At 38.8% G+C, this 25,508-nt stretch overlaps 1 protein-coding gene across 1 annotated transcript; it reads left to right on the plus strand.

The window, feature by feature from the left end:
- The first annotated feature begins 11,544 nt into the window (after positions 1-11,544).
- LOC127115316 (uncharacterized) lies at positions 11,545-12,744 on the plus strand. The gene has a single exon (XM_051046896.1). It carries the CDS (start codon positions 11,545-11,547, stop codon positions 12,742-12,744), a length of 1,200 nt encoding a protein of 399 aa, XP_050902853.1.
- The last annotated feature ends 12,764 nt before the right edge of the window (positions 12,745-25,508 follow it).

The following is a 25,508-nucleotide window of genomic DNA, read 5'->3' on the forward strand; positions in this document are numbered from 1 at the left end:
AAGGGCTCCCGTGACTCTTGAAGAGATAGCTTGGCATTCCACTTTATTTGTAGGATATCATCGCGGAGATTTATTCTGATTACTTGGCTAATTACATTGCCTTCGAATACGTGATCTTATCCCTCTCTTTGTTGCCTTACGATATTACGGTCATGTCCCGCGAATGTGGGGATACCCCTTAGCAAAGACCCTTTCGATTAAATTATCATCATCCCTAACCAGATAAGTCATAGTCCCTTCAATCAAAAGGTCAATGTCCCTATATGACCTTGTCCCTCGAACGTTGCCTTCGAATATATGACTTTGTCCCTCGATGACCCTTCGTTGTAGCCTACGATTAAATGATGATCGCCCCTTCGAATGCTAAGGTATCCTTACAAATGTTGCCTTCAATGACCAATCGACGACCCCACGATGTCCCTTTACATCCAAAGGATAAGACTACTTACTTCTCAATAGTAAGGACAGTTTTACCCTCCTAAGGATAGGAAATACCTATAAAGACCTTGGTTAGGTATAACTCTTAAATGCTTGGTCACAGCTTAAAATACTTTTCACACCTCACACTTTTCAAAACATCTTTTAGAAAATCACCACTTGGTATACATTTGCACCAGAATCATCGCCGAGTTATATTTTTCTAAACATCTTTCAAAATCAAACGAGATAAACACTTTGTATACATTCGTACAAGAATCATTACAAAGTTAAACTCTCCTTTCAAAATATTTTCTAAACACACCACATTTCTCAAACACTTTCTCAAACAAGGAAAACATAAGTGAGTTAAGCAATTAAGAGCCCATGGATAACCATGGATACAAAGGGTGCTAACACCTTCCCTTTGTATAATGTACCTCCCGAACTCAAAATCTAATCAAGGTTTTTCCTGTTCTTTTCCGCCTTTCCTTATTGGATAAAAGAAAAGTCGGTGGCGACTCTTGTTATCCGCAACATAGCTTTTCAAAGCAAAAACACAAAGTCAGTTCACCGTATCACACTGTGCCTACTTTGTTGGGTGATATGTATTTCTCTTTGCATCTAAGGAATGCTAAGGGTGATGGAACTATTGTTTGTTGCATTCCTCTTCTGTACAAGTGGTTTATTTTGCAATTGCCTCAGACACCTGCTTTTGTGGAGAACAAACAATGTCTAAGGTGGTCTCAGAGACTTATGTCTCTCATTAATGATGATATAGTTTGGTATGACCCATCCTTAAGCAGTTTGGAGATTATTTATAGTTGTGGTGAATTCTCTAATATGCATCTCATTGGTACACAAGGAGGAATTAACTACAACTCTGCTTTGACTCGTCGTCAACTTGGGTTCCCCATGAGAGACAAACCTAATAACATGTTGTTAGAAGGTCTTTTCTATCAAGAGGGTAAAGATCCCCAACATTTGAAGTAGAAGATTGTGCATGCTTGGCATAATATGCATAGGAAAGGAAGATCTGAGCTTGGTCCTCGCAATTGTGTAGCTTTGGAAGCGTACACTCTTTGGGTGAAGAAGAGGGCTATGGAGTTGAAGATGCCTTATCCTTGCGAAAGACCTATGTCTATGGTTGTGGTTGAGCCATTAACTCTCCCTAACCAAGATATAGAGGAGTTGGAAGACGCGTTCACCAAGATGAAGCAAGAGAAGGATATGTGGGAAGAGCATTTTCGTGCTTTGAGCAAGAAGCATGAAGAGTTGCAGTTGGAGTCTAAGAATAAAGATGCACTTATTGAGCTACTTGAAGACCGAGTGACGAAGAGACAGAGAGAGCCAGAGGTTTCATCTTCTAGCATACCTCCGCCTTCCGTTGCTTGGAAGAAGATTGTTGATCAGCTTGTCCTCGAGAAGACTCAGATGAAGGCTTCTTTTGAGACCGAGATCCATCGCATTCGAAGGAAGTACGCGCCTTCAGCCAGATCTTCTGACATTGTTGTTAGGGATCCTTAGGATGACTAGTCTCCTTTTCTCTTGTATCTTTTTATTTTGGTTTCTGAAATTTGTATAACTCTATCATTTCAAATCCAAATGACATGAAATGGGTGACCATTTTGAAGGTCCTTGAGAGAGCTACAACTTTGATGAAGACACTTTTCTCATTTGAAGCTCCTTATAAAGTTAAGCAAGGTGGAATATTGAGACATATGGCTTGACACTTAGAAAAGTTTTAATATGTCAAATTTTTCCAAACTTCCACCTCAAATATCTTCAAGTTCCAAGCTCCAAATTAAAAAGTGTTCAACATCAAACGTGTTCCTCTTGATCCCACCTTTCCAAAGAGCTAAAATTCATGCATTTTGGATAAGAAATGCATAGGCTGCACATGGCTTAAACAGGCTGGCATCATGTGTCATGGATCAAACTTCAAACAATAATGCTCAATTGCCTTGCAATCCAATCCACCTCCAATGCATCTGAACTTCATTATGGACTTTTGAACAATCATTTGATGGGCCTATGCGCGCCCATGCAGCTTGCTTACATCATTTTGCCTATTTTGGAAACTTGAAGGAGTGTGCAATTATCATTTGAATTCTCTATAAATTGAAGCTCAATTACTCAAAATCAACACACACACACTGCGCAAGCTTTGATTCCCCACAACCCTTTATACCAAGAGGATAAACCTGAGAAATTCTGTTGAATTTGAGCTTGAATCTCCACTATTTTGGAATTCAATTCTCCAGGAGTCCTTTGATTCTAAGCCATTCTATTCCTCTTCTGCAAGCAATTGGAGTGAAGCAAAGCACGATTCAGATCAAGATCTAGCAAGCTCAGACCTCCATTGAAGGTATTTTGCAGAAAATTTGATCTCTTTAATTCTCCTTGTTTCTTGCTCAATTCTCTTGATTACTGTGTTGGCTGAAGTCCTACCAATGTAGGCAATGTGCTTGAGTTATTTTGATGCTGAATCGAAGCAACTCAGATCATGAACCTCATTTTTTAATTCCACATATCTCTCAATATAGTTGGAATTGGAAGAAATGGAGGTGATATTCGTGCTCAATGATTGTTTTCTCTTTAAAATCATGTCCCTGTTTGAAATTTTGGTGATGGTTGATGATGACCAGTCCGACGAAGCTCGCCGGAGAAGACAACCGAAGCTCTGGCTCCGATGATGATGTGTTTGAGGTCTAGACCGTGTGATCCAACTCATGTGTTCTAATCTTAGTCGTGCATTATGATTACCAAGTTTACAACGTAGTGGACTCGTGCACTGGTGGAACGCGTGTTGTGGATCATCAGATCTGCCACCTCAATTAATGAGGGAGATCTGATGGTCCACGTATTTTTGCAATTTCTGATTTTCCTTTTTATTTCATTTTCTTCAATAATTCATATTAAATTCAATATTGATCCAAAAAATATGGGACTTTCTCCAAAAAAAATCAAATATTTTTCCATTTCATATTCTGAATTAAAATTATTTTTTGGATCATTATTAATATTTTCATGAATTACTTGATTTTTCATTTGTTTTTAATTGTTTAAAAATATTTTTAAGTGTCCAAAAAGTATGAAATTTTTTATCTTAGGTCCTTTGACCTTGTTTGACCTATGATAAATCACATGGCCATTTATTTGGTGTTTTGATGTGATTTTAGGATTTGGACAAAACATATTTGAATTTAAGGTATTATTTTAATATTTTTAATTGAATAAATGTCATTTAAATTGTGTTGACCATTTGTATTGACTTAATTGAGTTTCTTATTTGTTGTTGGGCCTTGGTCAAGGTTGATTTGACTTTGTCGAGTTAATATTATTGGATTTAGGGGATTGATGGAATGTACATTCCATCTCCCAAAATGAATGAATAATATTAATATGGTAAAAGTCCTCCTTTGACCAATTTGTGATCTCATTCATCCCTTTCCCTCTTCATCTAATTCCCCTTCTTCATCCATTCATTTTCAATTGGCCAATGACATCTCAAAATTCAAATGCTAGTTGATTGAAAGATTAACACGAGTATGGATGAGATTAGGCCACACCTTTGCATATTTTTTGTGTGTGGTATGTTTAATGAGCATAGTTCTTAATACTATGTCTCCAACATGCATTAACACCAAAATTTTATTGCCCGACCTCAAATAGTTGTGACTTCTACATAAGTCCAATTACGATTGCTTAACATAGCGCTAAATTTGTGACACAAAAGGCATAAGTATTCTAGTTAGTGAGATTGTAAGTCTCACCTCTTCCATGGTATTGTGTGGAAACTTGGCCTTCTTTCCTTCCTTTGGAAGATGTTTTGGTTCAAGGATCCATGCTTGTGGCAAGTGGGTTGAGTGTTCTCCAGAGAATGTCTTGAAATCAAAAAGCAAACAAAACTAACTACTAACTTACTAACCATTAACTTTTACTTTGAATGTAATTTATTTTTATTGCCCTATTATCATTTGTCATTGTACATATCATTCTAATTGTTTATGTTTATGCAATTTTCACTTTGCCCACTTGGACCATATTGTGTGATATACTTTGTTGCTTTGTCTGTTTGATTGGTCTTTGACCATTAATGCACATAATAATAACAAAAACCCTAAAAGATAATTTGAGTGGACTGTTGTTTTGATCTCCCCAATTGGACTTAGAATTTAGGCAACATTCCTTTGCTAATGGACTTGGCCAGTGCCAATTTGTTGAAATATAGAGAGCTTGCAAATTTGGATTCATCTGATACATCATTCAAGATCTCTCCAAACTCATCTGCAACATTTATCCTTGTTAAGTTGTTATGTTGAACCTGTGACTTGTGGAATTCATCTGCTACATAGTATATTCTAAAGAAGATCATTGAAGTGGATAAGCTTGGATGAGGCCATCTTTATTTGATGCCTTTGCTCTTCAAGATTGATATAATTGTGCATTTGTGTGTGGCTTGATTCTAAAAAGTCCAAGGGAATTCTGGGTTTCTATTGACATACTTGTCTATTGGATTGCTCCCATTTGGTCAGATCTTTTCAACTTTAAACTTTTAAATTCTTATGCATATGGTAGTCTCTTCATCTTCTCCCCATTTCTTTAATTTCAAAATCTCTCCCTCCATTTTCAAAACCTTCTTTGTGTGAACCATTTTTGTTCTAAACCTCGACCACTTTTTTACAAAAAGGTAGAAACTTTGGCCTTATGCCATTGCATTTTCAAACTTATTTTCTTAAATCAAACCTGTAAATAAACTTAACTATACTTGACTTAAACTTTCAAAAATCCAAAAAGAACTAACTCATTCAAACCATTTTTAGACCTTTGTGCCTTTCCAAATTAAATTTTGCTAAAACCAACACACTCATTTTGAAATTTATAGCACGAACTACGAGGTTTTGATCCCTCATTTATATGTTGGTACGTAGGCACGAGACCGAAGGTCTTGTCAAACACAAAAATATAATTAATGAATTCTTTTCTCACCCCCCATTCTATTTGTCTGTAAACATCACTTTGTACAAAATACATATGCACACAAAAAGGGCTCCCTAGGACTACCTAGGACACTTTGGGTGCTAACACCTTCCCTCTGTGTAACCAACCCCCTTACCTGTGATCTCTGACTTTTATTAGTTTTTATTTGAAAACTTCTTACTATTTGGGTTTTGTTCGCATTTTTTCCCTTTTCCCTTGGAAACAATAAAATCGCGGTGGCGAATCTTGTTAATTGATCTCTAGCTTGTCAATAGCTTGATGATCATGAATTTCCCGCTACAGGGTCATTAACCATATGAAAGTTGTATAGAAGGTTGGGTGAATTTTGGGGTATGGCAGTTGCCCCTATTTAATCTTCTCGAACCTGAATGTATGGGTAGCAACAACTTTCACACATTCAAGGTACGAGAGGATTAAATACAAAAATGTCTGAAAATTTTCCCTACTGGGAAAGAATAAATGTGATGGATATTTGTGAGGAGTTATTCATTATATGACAAATATGCTTTGACATGAAGCTATTTGTTGAGGATTGAGTATGGTATTCTGTTATGGGAAACAAAACAGTTGTGAAGGAGATGCAATGATATGAAATGATATGCAATGTGAATATCTCTTCCAATGATGGACTTTGCAAGTATTGGTAATTAAAACATTCCCAAATGATTCCGGAGATTTATTGCATTTGCAAAGGCAAACCACAAGGGCATGGGTGTAACTTGCATTCTTCTGCAAGAGGCAGAGATATGTCTTGCAAAAGGCAAGCACGACTTGGCTAGGGAGCAAGGTCCTTCATGAAAAAGGCAATGAGAACACTATGGCGGTTGAAAAGATTTTCCGCTGCAAAAGGTATAAGAGACTTGCAAAAGGAAAGAAAGGATATAACCCCTTTTTTCATGCAAAAGGCGATGAGAACTCAATGACAAAAGGTCAAGGAGAAATGATGGGGGAATAACAACTTCGTTGGGGGTCAGTTTCCCATACAAAAATGTAATGAGAACTTTCCTAAGACAAATAATAACTTTCTCATACAAAAGGGTAATGAGAACTTCTTAGCCTAAGACTAAGAAGACAAATGAATATGTTTTCCCAATACAAAAGGTAATGAGAACTTCTTAGCATAAGGCTAAGAAGACAGATGAAAATGTTTTCTCTATACAAAAGATAATGAGAACTTCTTAGCATAAGACTAAGAAGACATATGAAGATGTTTTCTCAATACAAAGGGTAATGAGAACTTCTTAGCATAATACTAAGAAGACATATGAAGATGTTTTCTCAATACAAAAGATAATGAGAACTTCTTAACATAAGACTAAGAAGACAAATGAAAATGTTTTCTCAATACAAATGGGTAATGAGAACTTCTTAGCATAAGACTAAGAAGACAAATTAAGATGTTTTCTAAATACAAAAGGTAATGAGAAATTATTAGCATAAGGTTAAGAAGAAAGGTGAATGATCTCTCAATACAAAAGGTAATTAGAATTCCTAGCAACGACTGGAAAGATTTGGGAACTGGGTGTACACAGTGAGATAATCCTTCATACGGAGGCGATAAGGGAACTTTCCTCGCGTAAAAGGTGGAGAGGATACTTATGAAAGGTAAGAGGAAGTAGAGGTGTATTTTCCAATGCAAAAGGTAGAAGGAACTTGCAAAAGGTAGAAGGAACTTATAAAAGATAAGATGACAGAGTATGTTCCCATGCATTGAAAAAATATAAGTACAACCTTGACATGGCTCCGACAAGGCTTCAATTACAGAATCAGTCACAAAAATCTAATGAAACCTTCAAAGAGTATGCTCAAGGTTGGCGCAAAATGGCGTCTAGGGTCCGACCAGCATTATCTGACAACGAATTGGTAGATATCTTCATGGGTACACTACAAAGGCTGTATTATGAGAAGATGATCGACAGTTTGTCAAAAAAATTTACTGATATGGTAACCATTGGAGAGCGTGTAGAGAATGGGCTGAAATCGGGGAAAATCACAGACACAACCGCTCCACAAACAACAAACAAGAGGCCGCATGGAGGCTTCACAAAGAAGAATGAGAGGGAAGAAAATGCTATGACGGCGAGTGATTGCCCCCAATATCAATTTCCGATGGCCCCTATGCCATATTATCCGTATCCATATGTCGCCGAAACTCAATATCAGCAACCGCCATTCCAGTACCAACCGTAGAAAGGTAATCAACAATCAACACCCGCTCATAGAAATCCAAACCAACAATACAACCGTGACAACAAAGGACAAAGTCAAGGTCAGAACAATAGGAGAAATATTGGTAATCGTCCCCAATTTGATAAGATCCTGGTACCGTATGCAGAGCTGGTGCCATATTTGATCACGTGGGGGATATCGTACCAAGAGAACTCCCAGCAGCCTCTCCTCCCTTTAATCGCAGTCACAACCCTAATGCCACATGCGTTTTCCACGCATGGTATATAGGACACTCCACTGAGGATTGTTGGGCTCTCAAAAAGAGGATCCAAGAGTTAATTGATCAAGAGATCATGTCTTTCTCCGAGGAAAAACCCAACGTGAAGACTAATCCCTTGCCAAACCACGGTGGCGCAGCAGTCAACGCTGTGATCGAAGAAGAAAATGTTGAATCCATACTAAGGGCTGAAGAGGTGAAAACTATGATGTCAATTGTGTTACAGAGGCTCGAATAGTTTGGGGATCTAGAAGGTGTACATGATGATTGCGCAATATGCGAGTTTGATCCAGACAATTGCGACAAGCTGAGAGGTTATGTGTAAGAACTAATGAATCAAGGTTTAATACAGTTCTCCAAGTCTAAAGCAGCAGAAGAGGTGGAAGTAATTGAACTAATAACAATTGTGTATAGAAAGAAGAAGGTTGAAGATCCTCCCAAGAGGATTCAGTCGATTCATTTTCGTGTTCCCACTCTGTTCCCGTATTAGAAAACCAAGGCAATGCCTTGGAATTATGAGACTACATCGTATTTGGGAGGGGAAAAAACCGCACTCCTGACACAGAAATCGTCAACATTGCTGGAACGGGAGGCATGACTTGGAGTGGTCATGTATTCGCTCTAAAATACACTTTTAGGGTGTCTCCAGCACCCACAGTTATCCCGCCTAAGGAGAAGGTCATGCCTACTCCGACTCCGTAGGCAGGGGCAATTGTACCTATCACTTCGAGTGTGACGACTGCTCCAGTGTTGATGAAGGTTACTGACAATAAAGCTGCAGAATCTGAAACGTCTAAGGGTAAAGGGCCGATGGTTGAGAAAGAGGAAGTTGAAGATCACAAGAAGAGCATCACTTTTGAGGAAAGCCAAGAATTCCTCAAGTTGATCAAGAAAAGTGATTTCAAAATTGTTGACCAGTTGAATCAAACTCCCTCCAAAATATCAATTATGTCCTTGCTATTGAGTTCTGAGGCTCATCACAAGGCATCGTTGAAAGTTCTAAATGTCGCTCATGTGATGCAAGATATCACGGTCGATCAATTTGACGATGTGGTTGCTAATATCACTGCCAATAGGTATCTGGGATTTAATGAAGCAGAATTACCTCCTAAGGAAATGCCCACAACAAAGCACTACAAATTTAGGTTACATGCACTGACTCTCTCCTATCTCGAGTCCTCGTTGACACTGGTTCTTTGCTTAATGTATTGCCATGTCTACATTAAGCCAATTGCAGTTTAAGGGGCCCGAGATGAGAACCAGCGCACTGATCGTTCGAGCTTTCAATGGTTCCCGAAGGCAGGTTATTGGGGAAGTCGATTTACCTATCTGTGTTGGACCCTACCAGTTCATCATCACCTTCCAAGTCATGGATATTAACCCAGCTTACAGTTGTTTGTTGGGCAGACCATGGATTCATGTCGCTGGGGCAGTCACCTCTACATTGCACCAAAAACTAAAGTACTTGATTGATGATAAAATGGTAATTGTGTGTGGTGAAGAAGATATGTTGGTTAGCGAACTCTCCTCGTTCAGATATGTTGAAACAGATGAAGGGATTGTTGAGGTTCCGCTCCACTGTTTAGAGTTTGAAGAAGTCAGTTCTGCTACCGCCAATCATAACCAATTTTCTGCTACCATCCTATCCTCAGCGAAAAGTGTCAAGTAGACATTGGAGAAAGGCCCGCTTCCCGGTTGGAGTAAGGTCGTCAATGTGGCATAGAAACATGACATGTTTGGTATCAGTTATCACCCAGCAGCACGTAAGGCCAGCCCGAAGGAAAAGCAGTTCAACCCGATCAAGTTCAGCAACACCGATTATCAAAATGAGCATAATGTGGCAGTTATTGGAGAGTCCAGCGATAGAAAACCAGGGGCACTTAACCTCATTCGCAGATGTCCTTCAGGGTTCAAGCTTCCCAATTGGACGGTCACCGTGATTCCCATAGTGTACTCGGAAAAAATGTAATGCATTTTGTTTTCTCAATCCCTCGTCCTCGCCCGAGACGAGAGGGTAGCTTGTAAGGGCCTCCATGTTTAAAAGTATTATGTGAATAAATAAAAAAGTATTTTTGCATGCAAACATGTATTCCCTTTCCTTTCAGTTATTTTCCTTTTTCACTAAACACAACGAACTGGCAAAAGATTTCTTTTTCTTTTTTCCACTTTTCTAAAAAAAGCATACTAAAACAAGCTCATCATATGCAAAGCAAACAAAACTATTGATTACAAAATGGCTAAAATCAACTGTAAATCTGGATTTCCAATCAACCAAGCTGAAGACGACAGTGAGGAAGACTGTGAGTTACCAACTGAACTAGCACGGCTCCTTGAGCACGAAGAAAAAGATATTCAGCCATACAAAGAACCAGTGGATGTCATTAACTTGAGTTCTGAAACTGACAAAAGAGAAGTAAAAGTTAGGGCATCCCTTGCCAAGCATGTGCACTATGAGTTGGTAGAGTTACTGCGTGAATATGTTGACGTCTTCGCTTGGTCGTATCAAGATATGCCAGGGTTAGACACCAACATTGTTGAACATCACCTGCCACTCAAGCCCGAATGTCCTCCAGTCAAGCAGAAACTCAGAAGGACTAGACCCGACATGGCACTCAAGATCAAGGAAGAGGTTAAGAAGCAGCTTGACGCAGGCTTCTTAGCCATTTCTGAATATCCGCAGTGGATTGCTAATATCGTTCCAGTCTCGAAGAAAGATGGTAAAGTCAAAATGTGTGTAGACTATTGAGACCTCAATATAGCGAGTCCAAATGATGACTTCCCTTTGCCTCATATTAATGTTTTTGTTGATAATACAACTCAGTTTTCCGTCTTTTCTTTCATGGAGGGTTCTTCGGGTACAATCAGATAAAGATGTCTCCAGAAGATATGGAGAAGACAACTTTCATCACACCTTGGGGAACTTACTGCTACAAACTAATGTCGTTCGGCCTGAAGAATGCATGGGCAACATATCAGCGCACCATGGTAACCCTTCTTCGCGACATGATTCATGAAAAGATTGAGGGTTATGTGACGACATGATTGCCAAATCCAGAACAGAAGAAGATCACTTGGTGAACCTAAGGAAATTGTTTGTCAAACTCCGAAAGTTTAAATTGCGCTTGAATCCGGCTAAATGTACTTTGGGGTCCGATCCGGTGAACTCCTGGGTTTCATAGTCAGTTAGAAAGATATTGAGGTTGATCCCGACAAAGTTCGAGCCATCCAAGAAATGCCAACTCCCTGAACAGAAAAAGAAGTCTGAGGCTTCCTTGGGCGACTGAATTACATCTCCAGATTCATATCACACTTAACGACTACCTGCAAACCGATATTCAAACTGTTGAGAAAAAACAATTGATTATGTGGAACAACGATTGCCAAGCGGCATTCGATTAAATAAAAAGTACTTGCAAGAACCATCAATCTTGATACCACCGGTTCCTGGTAGGCCCCTCATTATGCACCTTACAGTGCTCGATGAATCTATGGGTTGCGTCTTGGGTAAACATGATGGCACAGGCAAGAAGGAACATGTTATCTACTATCTCAGCAAGAAATTCACTGAATGTGAGACCCGATACTCACTTTTGGAGAAAACTTGTTGTGCTTTGACTTGGGTTGCTCGACGCCTGAGACAATATATGATTTGGCATACCACTTTACTGATATCCAAGATGGATCCAATAAAGTATATCTTCGAAAAGCCTGTTGTTACTGGTAGAATTGCCCGGTGGAAAATGTTGTTAACCAAGTATGATATTCAGTATGTAACCCAGAAAGCAATAAAAGGGAGTATTATATCTGACTACCCTTCTCACCTACCTGTCAAAGGTTACCGACCGTTGAGGTTTGACTTTCCGGACGAAGACATTATGTTTATCAGAGATTTCACAATGTCAGGCTTCGACGCAGGCCCTGAGGAAGGCCCCGAACCAGGATCGCGATGGACACTCGTGTTCGACGGTGCTTCCAATGCTCGACGCCATGGCATATGTGTTGTTATCACTTCTCCAACCGGTTTCCACCTTCCGTTTACCGCTAGATTATGTTTTGACTGCACCAACAACATGGCGGAATATGAAGCATGTATCTACGATTTAGAGGCGGCAATCGACTTAAGGATCAAAATTCTTGAGGTATACGGTGATTCGGCTCTGGTAATCAGTCAGGTTAAAGGTGATTGGGAGACTAGGGATAGCAAGTTGATACCCTACAAAGAGCATATCAGAAAAATGATACCCTACTTTGATGAAATCTCTTTTCACCATATTTCTAGGGAAGAAAATCAGTTAGCAGATGCTCTAGCCACGTTGGCATCTATGTTCAAAGTCAAATGGAAGAATGAAGCACCATCCATCCATATTGATCACTTAGATGAACCAACACATTGTCTAGCAATTGAGGTCGATCCTGATGATAAGCCTTGGTTCCATGACATAAAGACATGTCTGGAAAAACAGCAATATCCCGAGGGTATATCCATCACTGATAAGAAAGCTTTGAGAAGACTCTCTTCCAAGTTCTTCCTAAACGGTGATGTGTTATACAAGCGGAATTATGATTCTGTATTGCTCAGATGCGTGGATAGACACGAAGCTAGTACGATCATAAAATCCATACATGAAGGCTGCGAGGGTGTACATGCAAAGGGTCTTGCTATGGCCAAGGAGATCCTTCGGGTTGGGTATTACTGGACGACAATAGAGGTTGATTGTTACAACTTTGTTAAAAGATGTCACAAATGCCAGATATATGGTGACAAGATCTTTGTAACACCAACTCCGTTGAATGTTCTGACTTCTCCATGGCCTTTTTCTATGTGGGGCATCGATATGATTGGGATGATAGATCCCAAAGCTTCCAATGGGAATTGATTCATCCTAGTCGCCATCGATTACTTCACGAAATGGGTCGAAGCCGCTTCATATGCTAATGTCACTCGACAAGTGGTTACCCGGTTTATCTAGAAAGAGATAATCTGTCGCTATGGGATACCTAGAAAGATCATCACTGACAATGCCAGTAACCTCAACAACAATATGATGAAGGAGTTATGCGAAGAATTTAAGATCGAGCACCACAACTCTTCATCGTACCGGCCCAAGATGAACGGTGTCGTAGAAGCATCTAATAAGAATATAAAGATAATCATTCATAAAATGGTCAAGACATACAAAGACTGGCATAAGATGTTACCCTTTGCTCTGCATGGTTACAGAACCTCAGTCCGCACATCCACTGGGGCAACTCCGTACTCGTTGGTGTATGGGATGGAGGTTGTCTTACCGACTGAAGTCGAGATCCCTTCACTCAGAGTCATCATGGAGGTTGACCTCGATGAAGCTGAATGGGTTCAATTATAGTATGACCAGCTGAATCTGATCGAAGAAAAGCGTTTGACGGCCGTCTGTCATGGTCAGCTATACCAAAGACGTCTCAAACGAGCTTTTGACAAGAAGGTTCTTCCTTGTGAGTACCGCGCCGGAGAACTCATGCTCAAAAGGTATTTTTCCATTCACTCAGACCCACGAGGCAAATGGACTCCCAACTATGAGGGACCTTTCATCATTAAGAAGGCCTTTTCAGATGGGTATCTAATCCTCACAACAATGGATGGGGAAGACTTGCCCTCGCCAGTGAATGCAGACATAGTCAAAAAATATTATGCCTAAAAAGAAATGATAAAAGCCCGCTAGATTACTCTCCGCAAGATTGATCTAGGAAAAAATGGCTATCCCGATGGACCAGAAAGTGAATTGTCCATGCAAAAGTTAGGGAACAAATATAAGGCTCGCTAAGTCGAAAACCCGAAAGGGCGGCTTAGGCAAAAAAGGAGCATCCCGGTGGATGAAAAGAATCAAAATGTCCAGGAAAAAGTTAGGGATAAAGGCATTGACTATGGTCCTTGAGCCCATTACGCTACAAGCTAAATATCAGATGGTCGATGACCGATCCAATCACCGTCAGCCGAAGCAAGGTCTCGGAATTCAGATTCTACAAGTATACTAAGGCCAATGTTGTAATCAATAGAAGAAAATATATACAAAGTATTTCCCATTGCCATTTCATTTATTTTTCAATTTTTGCAACACCCTAATGAAGGGTGTATGCATCTTTGTATACATCGTTATGTATAATTTCATATCAATAAAATCCAGTTTATTCCATCAAATGTCCTCCTCCTGTGTTTTGTATGCTAAATGATTGATTTTATCTTACTCACATAATGCTTTAAAATTTAGGAGAATAATAAAAAGCTACACCAAAAAGAAACATTTTGCATTACTGTTAATACCCGATAAACTTGAAAGATGACTGGTGTCTTAAAAATGGTTTTACTTGAACACCTGTGACATCCAATCAGCTGGGATACCGTGTTGGTTCTAGCATTTAAGTGTTCCTCAACAGATAGACGATTCCCTAACAACAGTGTTGGCATCACCTGGATTCCTCAACGATCATCTTCCAATCTTCGATGACGAGTCAGAGTTCCCATCATAATAAAGACTCATATCCTCGTAAATCACAAATAAATAAACAAACATTCATCATAAAAGAAAATCATACATCATGCACTACATATATCCACTCCCTGTCGTGATACCTTATGTAAACATCAAAAGTCTGGGATGACTTCAACCACCTGTTCAAGCAAATTTTGGATATGGCAGTATTTAATCCCCTTCCACCTCAAATGCATGAAAAGCTCTCGCAATTATTGTATTCTGGTCCAAGAAGATTAGATAGGGGCAACTGTTGTACCCCAAAATTTTCCCTCCCCTTTTCATAATTATTCATCCAACCACTTGTCTAGGGATCACCTACATAAATTTATAATTCATTCATATGCATCATTCCTTCACTAATAAATCACCATGGATTCAAAACCTTGGGCTTGTGAAGCTAAGGTTTGTATGGATATCAGGTCTCAAAAGCATGGTCTGACTATATCATCAAGCATAGGGGATGTGAAACCCTAATTGTGATGGTAGAGGCTTGGATTCAACAAGGATTTGCCCAGGGCAATCCTCTAGGGTATTTAAAGCCCTAATTCTCTCAAGATATGATGATGGGGTCCCATAGAGCTTCCCTAGGCCTTGTGTTGGCCTTCAAAACCCTAATGCAGGCTCACACACTAGAAGACTGGTGGGTGGAGAATATGGCTTGATTCAAGAGACTTGCTTGAGGGGTAAGCCTTAGGGAAAACCTAATCAAGGAAATGATGAATCTGATAGACTTGGTGGCTTGACTTTGCATCCATGACACCCAATTTTCACCTATTGTCAATATACTTGGTCTAATCCATCTTGGCCTCAATGCCCTATTGTTGTCCAGTGGATTGTGGGTGCATCTATGGCCTTGGTCATCCAAACAACCAAACCTCTTGTGTCACAAGCTAATTGCAAATCATGGCCATTGATTCATGGATGTTTCATTCAAACCCTAATCTTATGCCCTCAATTCATAACTTTGTTCATAAACCATGTTAATTACCAGTCAAGTCATGTTCTTTTCAATGTCAAGCATTCAAGTCATAAAATGAACCAATTGGAAAACCAATTCCAAACCATTTGTCAATCCATTTCTCACCATTCTAAACCATCACATTTGATTTTACATGAAAAGTTACAAGTCTTGATAATTTTGACCAATTGTTGACTTTGGTCAATAGTTGACTTTTTTTGTCAACTTTGACCAAAGTCAACCCAAACTCCCTAAACCCTAAAATCACCTATAATCATCAATTCAATGTCCTTTTACAAGAAAAATACAAAGAAAAATGAATTTGGACCATTTGTTGACTTTGGTCAACAATTGACTTTTTGGTCAACTTTGACCAAACTCAACTCTCACATGCTCTTAATCATCCAAACTTGACCTAGCCTTTTGCTTTGATGTGTCACCCAATATTCATGCTTGGTCGTACTTTCTCTTGATTGCTTCATTTCCAAGTAAATGATAATGTGTACAACATGCTTATTTTGACATTTTGACTCACTAACCCTTGGCCTTAGTCTGCCCCAAATCAACTCCAAAGAGCTCTAACACAGCACAACATTATCCCTTGCTTACCATTCATTGCTCTAGCCAAATACAATAGGACAAGCCAAGGAAGTGCATGATTTCACTATTGGAGAATCCATGGTACAACAGTTCTGACCCTGCTGCTGCATCAAGCCAGTCAACATTTTGCAACACACCATTACCTTGCTTTGTTGCCACTGAACAAGGTCATGAGGGACTTGCAAAGGACCCTGCAATGGACATTAGCACCAAGCCTCATCAAGCATAAGATGAGTTAAAACCTGAGTAACAACATGCTGCATAAATATACCAATGAGCCTATGAACCTGCTCACCTATTACCAAAATGGCCATCAAAGTCTTGGTCCTGTATAGCACCACATCATGTTGCCATTAATCCAAATGAGACCATACCAAGGCAGTGGGTTTGCAAGACTTTTCACCATGTTGAGCATCCATTGCATTTGCCATAAAATCTGCAGACAACCAAGTCATAACCATACAGGGCTGCAAGACCATGATGCATGAATTTGGAAGTGAGGTGAAATTGGCAATACATTGGTCCTGCATCCTGCAACAAGCAAGGCAGGAACATCACCAACCATTAAACCAACATGGGCTTTACACAATCAACCAAGCATACAACCAACTTACTGCATTAGTCCTTGGACCAAAGCCAAAACCAGCCTGCTGCAATGGTCCTTCTTGACCTGTACCAATCCATAACACCTAAACCTGATATGGCCCTTACTGGTCATGGCAGTAGAAGCAAGACAGGACCTGAAAGCCATAAATGTGGTCTCAACATGAACTCACAAGCATCACCCTGTACATCCAGAACATAACCACATCAATACCAAGTTAATCTATTTCCAGCTCAAGCACACTGGTTGTTACTTTACAGTTCAATAAAATATTAGAATTAGCAACTTACCACGGGCTGAACTGGAAGGAGGATTCAACATAATTCACCCATATGCATTGCAAGGCCAAGTGTGAACCTAAAACAGTAGTGCTTTTTCACAACAGTGAAATACACACCTCAAAGCAAAACCCTGTTCCAAGCCTGCATCAAAATGCTACCACTGTCAGTTATAGCTAAACCCAAATTTGAACTTGATTTGCCACTGAATGGTAAGAATAGACAGGTACCAATGCAAAGCCAATTCAAGTATGCTGAAACAAAACCAATGAGGGCAAGTGAATGAATATAAGCAGTGGGATTAAACATGTGAGGCATTGAATCAAATCATAATCAAAAATAACACTCACCTGTTCATCCAGTCAAGGATCAAAATGCAAGGCCAAAGCCACTTAAAAGCTCAACCTGTAACATGTTCAACGGGTCATTAACCCAATTCCAAATGATTGCAATTTAACCACAACCTACAATAGCCAGTTTCAAGTGTCAAAGTCATTCATACATGAACCAACATAAACTAACTATACTAACTGAGTTTCCTTTTCCTAACTAACTGAGTTTTCAGTTAACTCAGTGAGTCAACACCAACTAATTCCAAGCCATCCTTAACTAAATCCTATCCTAATCCCAAACCTAGCCAAATTCCTAAACCTCGCTTCTATTTAAGCAATTCTTATTCACATTCCAGAACCCTTGGCATTTGCTCGAAACTGCACTCTCACTACTGCAATCTCTCTTCCCTCACCTTACTCAAAGCTCTCATTCCTAGAAGCCATTGAAGCTTCAATCTGCTTGAGCTAAACGACAATAATCTCAATTCATAGTTTCCAAGTTCAGAAGAAGAAGAAGAAGAAGAATAAGAAGAAGAAAGAGGAAGAAGAAGAGGACGAATCAAGTTCAAGAACTCACCTGTTGAATTTTTCGATCGCCTTCTCCGGTAAGTTATTTCTCTTTCGTGACGTTTTCCTACTTTAAGCTTACCAGAGTGTAGTATCTAGGGGAGAGAGTGAAAGCCCTATAGTGGTAGAGACTGATTCGTGCCTATCGCCATTTAATTTGAATTTAGGGAGCTAGGGTTCTTCTACATTTTCGTTTGATTCAACCAATCCAATAATCGTTCCTCAAATCCATTACCATATTTGTGTCCAGCATGACCTTGTGTATCTAATGGTGGTGGCGATTTAGGTTAGGTTACCACCGCCGGCGACAGCCGCCGGGCGGTGGTCCATGGCAAACAGACGATGAGACTAAGGGAGAGAGTTTAGCACGCAACAAAATTCAATTCAAACCTGTTGACTTGGACAAGTCAACAGGGAATGGTGATTGGGCTTAATCTGTTCAAGCCTACCAAATTAAGTTTCACACACTACCATTGCTAGCATACACCCCAGTGGCTAGTGAAGGAAATGAGAGTTGGGCTTAGCAAAACCCATTGGTCTTTCTGATTGTCTCACCTTGCGTTTTAAGCATACACCCCCCAGGCAATGAATGAATTGGCATTGGGCTTGGACGCAACCCATATGTTTTTTTGTTTTACACCCCACTTCATTTTTAGAATATGCATCCTGTAACAAAAACCTGACTTGGGCTCATCTGCAGCCCATTAGGCAAATCCAGTTTTACACCTCCAGTTTCAATTTACACCTCCCTGCCAATTTCATTGCTTATTATTTTTTATTTGTTTTGCATTTTAATAGTAGATTGATATTAGGACAATATTAGATTAATTAGGTTGATAATTGATAATTAGGAATTAAATCTTGATTTTAGGATATTAGGATTTTCATTAGGATTTTAATTAGGATTTCATAAAGATTTAATTAGAATTTTAATTAGGACTTTGATTAGATTTTAAATAGGGATAATTAGACCTTTGATTGAATTTAGAATAATACCATTTACAACATTAGGATTTAATCAACTTTAGGCCATGATTAGAATTTGTGATAATATTTGGACATATTTTATAAATGACCATTTTGCCCTTTAGGGGAAATTTTAGGCATTTTATCCATTTAATAACATGATCCTTTAGGATTAGAATTTTACATAAAACTTTAATCATTTCCTAACATTTGTAGATCCCTTTAGGAATTATACACATGTTTTTTAATCAATATTTTGACCAATATGTACATGCTCCCTTAGGACTTCTAACTTAGAATTTTCAATCAATTTTAATCAATCAATGCATGACCCCTTAGGTTAGTTTCTAACAATTACTAACTTCTAGAATAGAATTAACCTAGTTCCCTAAAACCAAAATAAACCCATGATTAAATTGATCAAAAACAATTTTGATCAATTAAATCCTTTGAACTTGTATAATCCCACAGTCTAAATTGAGTGACCAAAAGACCATTGGTCACTTAATAAGACTTTTCTTCCAAGCTAAGGAGCTCAAGGCCTCAAGACAAGATCATCAATCAAGGCATCCTCAGTCATACCAAGCAGCGGATTACTCAAGCACATCAAAGGTGGCATCTTCAAGAACTTGTTAAATCAAAGTTAGAATCGTGTGGCATGAGCCTTAAGTAGTAGAGAAGGAGTGGGACTGGAGTATTCCTACCCCCACTCTGAGTATTTTTTGGTATGGGACGTATGACCCAACGCTCATCGTATTCACCTCCATTCATAGACTTTAGCACAATTCTAATCCTACGATTGACAAGTCTCTCTTCACAAAGCAAAATACAACAAAGCAAGGACTACATTAACAACTTATCAATCATGAATCAAGTTATACGATACGAGCCTTAAGTAATGGAGAAGGAGTGGGACTGGAGTATTCCTACCTCCATTCTGAGTATCTTTGGGTATGGGACGTATGACCCATCACTCATCATATTCGTCTCTATTCATAGACTTTAGTGCAATTCGAATCAAATAATTGATAAGGTCTTCATCACCAATGTAAGGAGCAAATACAAAGATTCTCCTCTCTCTCCACTTGAAGGTTAAGACGAGAGTTACATGCCACGAGCCTTAAGGGGTAAAGAAGGAATGAGACTAGAGCTTTCCTACACTTATTATGGATATCTTTGGGTGCGAGATGTTTGGCTCGTTGCTTATCATATCCACCTTTACCCATAGACTTTAGTTTGATTCTCATCCAGTAACTATCAAGTCTATCCATTCTCCATTATATTCATCCTCCACTCTAATTATTTAAATTTCAATCATTCATTTCTTTTGCCTCTTTAATCAATTTGCTTTCAGCCCTAGTGGGCTGAACTACGAAAGCTCTGATTTCCTTATTGTACTATAAGGGTATGTAGGCAGGAGAACTCAGATTCTTCACGAGTTATCTTATCTATACCTTATCTATTGCTACCCTATTTATCAATCAATCATTCTTCATTCATGCAATCTACACCATCATTTTGAGATCGATCATACTTCTCCTTGGACTCCTTGTCTATCCTTTTAGGACGACTTAACGATAGTCCACCTCCTCAATCAAGAGTTGTTTGGCCTGTAACCCAAATATTTAATTCATTATTTTTCCGGATAAGACGCCACTTTGCTCTTCGATTAAGAGTCTATCCTTCTACTATCCTTATTTGATCTCGAATTGTTGATTCCCCATAAAGTGATTCCTTGTATTATCCAGTACCACAATCCTTCCTTGAAGAAGTGTTTATCTTGTGAGTCCTTGCTGCTTAGACAAATATCTCTCTCTTTTTGTTCTCGTAGTTCCGATCTACGATTGCTCTGATTTTCTCATTGCACGATGAGAATACGTACGCATGAGGATTCAAATCCTTGGCGAGCATACTTCTATTTATTCCTCTTTCGCCTTAGGGCATCGCCCATATCTTTCACTATCCACTACCTACCTTCGATCATAAATCGTTCACCCAATGACATATTATTCCTTTGACATCGAAATACACTTTCTTTGGAATCCCATATATACCCTTTTAGGACGCCTAACGAATAGTCTACATTTCTACCTAGAGTTGTTTGGCCCTTAACCTGAACACTTAATTCCTTCTTTTTAGATAAACTACCTATAGTGGCGGCCTGCTAGTCCACGTATCGGTTAAAGTTGTTTCCCTTTATGGTAGAAATCTCATTTCTCTTATGGATTCCAATACACTTTCACCTTTCAATTTCAAACAATGTTTCCTCAGTCACTTATCACCAAATATCCAATTTTGTGACTTCGGTCACTTCATTCCGTTCATCCCATGATACACTCATATATTACCTTTGTTCACTCCATGTGATATACCTTATTCTTTGAGCCAAATACATTATACCTTTGTGCTCCATCTTGTACCTCCTTGTGCACCAAGAGTTGTTTGGCCCTTAACCCAAACACCTAATTCCTCTCTTTTTCGGTTGTTCCAGTACAGTGATACAGTGTTGTAGGCCCTCACTTGTTGGTTCATACATGTTTACTCTTGGGTTCATCTTTTCACCCTTGTTGGAGTTCAAACAACATTATCCTTTGGTTCAAACCATACTTCTATCACACTTCTTTTCATATCCCACCATTAGTTCTTTGAACTACGGAGCTCTGAATTCCTCATTGCACTATGAGGATACATAGGCATGAGGGCCCCAATCCTCACCGAGCACTTTATCTATTTCCTTTCCTTTTCTCATTCTTTTGCGAGTAATCCTTAGATATCACACCTATTCGAGCGAGAATAATCAAAACGGTTCCCATGGAGTACCATGGATGTTTGGGGTGCTAATACTTTCCCCTTGCATTACTGACTTCCTTACCCAGTATATCTCTTTCCCCCGGGTTTTATCAATATTTTCCCTTCCCTTAGGGGATAAATAAATTTCGATGACGACTCTATTGTATGTTCGAGCGTGCGATACGTTCAGGTATATTTCCACTAGCTTCACTTAGGCATTCTGAGCGATCACTCTTTCGCAACCAATAATCAAACCCTTTATCCAACGTCAAGCTATCTTTTTTTTCAAATTAAACTCAATAAGAAAACCCTTGTTCCAACGTCAAGCGGTCCTTTTCTAAATCAAACTCAAAAAAATAATAAATGCGATTAGGATTGTACGACACGAGACTTAAGTGGTAAAGAGGGGATGAGACTGGAGCTTTCCTACACTCATTCTGAATGCTTCGAACACAAGATGTTTGGCTTGATAGTTCGAGGTGTTCACCTTTATCCATAGTCTTTAGTGCAATCCAAAATCAATAACACTTTCTCAAAACATAAAAACAATTCAACTCATTCAAACCTTTTGTTTGAGCCTTAGGGCGACACAATCGAAAATCCTTCTTCAAGGTAATAAAATCAATAAAACAAACAAACTGTTTAAACCCACTAACTATGGGGCTCTAATTTCCCACTTCAACAAGTGGGCATACGTAGGCATAAGGACCCAATCCTTGACGAGCACACTAATTTAAAATCCACCTCCATTCCGTAAAACCTTTAGCAAGCAAACATTCGATAAACAACATCCACTTAAGCGCAAACATCCTAGATGGTTCCCATGGAGTACCATGGATGTGAGGGGTGTTAATACCTTCCCCTTGCATAACCGACTTCCGGTTGCGATGACCATTCTTTGGGGTTTTCTCGATATTTTCCCTTTCCTTTGGAATAAATAAAAATCGATGGCGACTCTGTATTTTTCGCATAGCGACATATCTTTAGCTACTTTTTAATTTTTATTATGAATTAAATCTTTAAAATGCATAGAACAGGTCATATAAAATAACCCTCATAGATTGAAAAAATAAATAAATAGATAACAAACAATTAAAATAACAATAATAATTTCGTTAAGTCAACTAAATTGGTAGTTATATAGAGACGTTGACGGGAGAGATGAGTGTTCGAATTTGCAATATGATACATATTTACGTTTAAGGGATGGTATTTCGGCTAGTAAACTAATAGTCTAAAATAATGTTAATAATAGTCTTTATTAAGTCATTTAAATTTTTATTTATTTATTTTATCAAATAGTTTAATGGCAGGAATTCACCATTTAAAAGTGAATAAGTGCTATATCGCGAGTTCGAACCACGCCACTCCATCTGATGTCCCAGCATAGCTATCAAGTGAGACAGACACCACATATTCACCCAAAACCTTAAGGTGATAGGTGTGTGAGTTATTCCACTTATAAATGCTCAAGTATTCACATTTATAACCAATGTAGAACTCCAACTCATATTTGATTTATTATTCTCTTCACTCTCCCTCAAGTGTGAGTTGATCAGAAAAATAGCAAGTGAACTATTTTTACCGATGTAGTAATAAGGAGTTTTATTTCCAAGTATCGATCTCAAGGATTGCGTAGGAAATACTTATTTTAATTTGATTCTATCAGAACAAAGAGATAATGGTTTGGTTGTTTTGGAATTTATAATAGTAAACACAAAAATAGTAAAAATAATTGATTAAGATAGAAGATGCTAGGGTGAGTGGTTGAGTTAACCGGTTATGAATTCAGTCCCGATTTCCTTAATACATATGAAACATTCAATCACCTGACCTCAGAATGTTCTTACTTAAGTCCTTAAGGAAGAAACTATTAAACTATCAATTCTTACTCAAATGTCCATTCAATTAATCATTGGTTTTAATCATACAAAATATCAAGGTTTACGGTGATTTACGAAAGTTACTAGTCCTAGATGATGCAATCATAAACCCAATTGTGTGAAAACCCTATCAATCACAATCCTGTTATTGGAAGTCATAGATTAATTTGTATTTGTCCGATACAAAAGCATAATAACATCACACAATTGAATTGAAATACGTAACATAGTAATCAAGAAGTCATTGGTTCAAATTCATAGCATACGATAACATCAGGACCACCCCCTAGCATCAGGGGGTTTAGCCTCTCATAGTACTTAAAGAACTCATAAAGTAAAGATTAGACATTACAAAGAATTAGGAGAGTTTGATCTTCAATGGTTGATACCCTTGAATCTCTCCGTCTTCAAATCCGTCGTATTCGCTATCTTCTCCAATGCAATGCTTTCGTTCGTCTGTCAAAAAAGGTCCCTTCTTCTTTCTCTTCCAAGCCTTCTTATAGCTTCAGATCACTCCCTTCCAAGCTAAAGGTCCAAACTACCCTTAATGAGCAGAATCGGTTCACACAGCAAAAATTAGGTTTTTCAAACTACGTTCAATCAACACGGCCGTGTGGTGGCACACGGGTGGCCGTGTTGTTCTTCAGCATTAATTATTTTCAGCATAAGTTATAGTGGCAACAACACGGGCCATGTCCCTACACACGGGTGCCCGTGTTAATGCTCTGTTTTAATCAACACGGCCGTGTGGTGGCACACGGGTGGCCGTGTTGATCTCTGTTTTCTGCTCCCTCTCTGCTCTGCTTGATCAACAACACAGGCAGTGTTGTGGCACACGGGTGCCCGTGTTGACCTGCTGTTTTTTCATATTTTTGTCCTTCAGAGTGTCCAGAACTTCACCATTCTTGCTTTTAAACCTGTAACAATGACACTACCAAACGAAGCATAAACGAGATCTTTTTGACATAAACTCATAATCGAATGCAATGTAATACCATATCAACAAAACATGCTAATTGACTCAAATGCAACTAAAAACAAACATAAATCTTACCAAGGTGATGAAAATATGTCGGATTAGCGGCGGGAATTCAATGGAAATTGTGACCGATCACAACCCCAAACTTGTCTCATTGCTTGTCCTCAAGTGATGTATTGAGTCCAAACAAAAGTCACCCCCGAATTCGTTTTCCACAATGCAACCTAGTCTTTCACCATTTGCGTTCTTCCTTTCCAATCGAGTTTCAGGTCTTTCCGATTCAGGCAGTTTACCACATTTCCACATCCGAAACCTCTTCACCTGCAAGCTTTTCACACACTCACAATATCTCTCAGGGTTAGGTGTGTACACTCACAACACAGTATGCAATACCAAACTCTTAACTTTGAATACATTCTAATGTCACTACCACAGCAGATTCCACACACTTTTTGAGGTCTTTTTAGGTTGTAACGGGGCTTGGGTACGGTGGGATAAACAAAAAAATTGGATAACAAAGGGTTTTGAACTCGGTAGTCATGTTGTGTGATTTTTCTTTCTTTTTTCTGTGCATCACATATACTCTGGGGGTTAATTTCACTCTTTTGACTCTTTTGACTCTTCTTCTACTCAAATTTTCTGAGCATTTTATATCTGTTAGAATCTACGGTCTCGGCAAGTGCATTTTTCTCTTTTGTTTTTCTTTTCTTTTTTCTTTTTTTTTCTCTTTTTTTTTCTTTTAAAGAAAATACATACTATTTTTCTTTTTTTTGTATGATCTCATCTTATGCACTTGCCTTCTCTTTCAAGATTTCCACCCCAAACTTAGTTTTATTGCACATCTTGCAATTCACACAATCATACCGAGTTATGACACAAAAGGAAATGGATGATTAAAAGTTAACAGGGGGTTCATGATGAATAATGCTTAAACGTTAATATGGGGTTTACAATGAATAAAATGGCTAAGGCTCAACGGGGTTTACGAAGGGAAACATACATATAGGGATGGCTAGAAAGGCCCTGGCTAAACAAACAACTTGCCTTAGTGTGTGTTGTCATGATGTGACGTGTCAACAGGACATACGCAAAATCAGAGTGATAAAGTCATACCTGACTGAACTCTCATGTTGATATTTCGTGTTTGGCTTTTTGTGATCTCACCATGTTGGTTA

This window comes from Lathyrus oleraceus, chromosome 1, assembly GCF_024323335.1.
Source record: "Lathyrus oleraceus cultivar Zhongwan6 chromosome 1, CAAS_Psat_ZW6_1.0, whole genome shotgun sequence".
Lineage (NCBI taxonomy): Eukaryota > Viridiplantae > Streptophyta > Magnoliopsida > Fabales > Fabaceae > Lathyrus > Lathyrus oleraceus.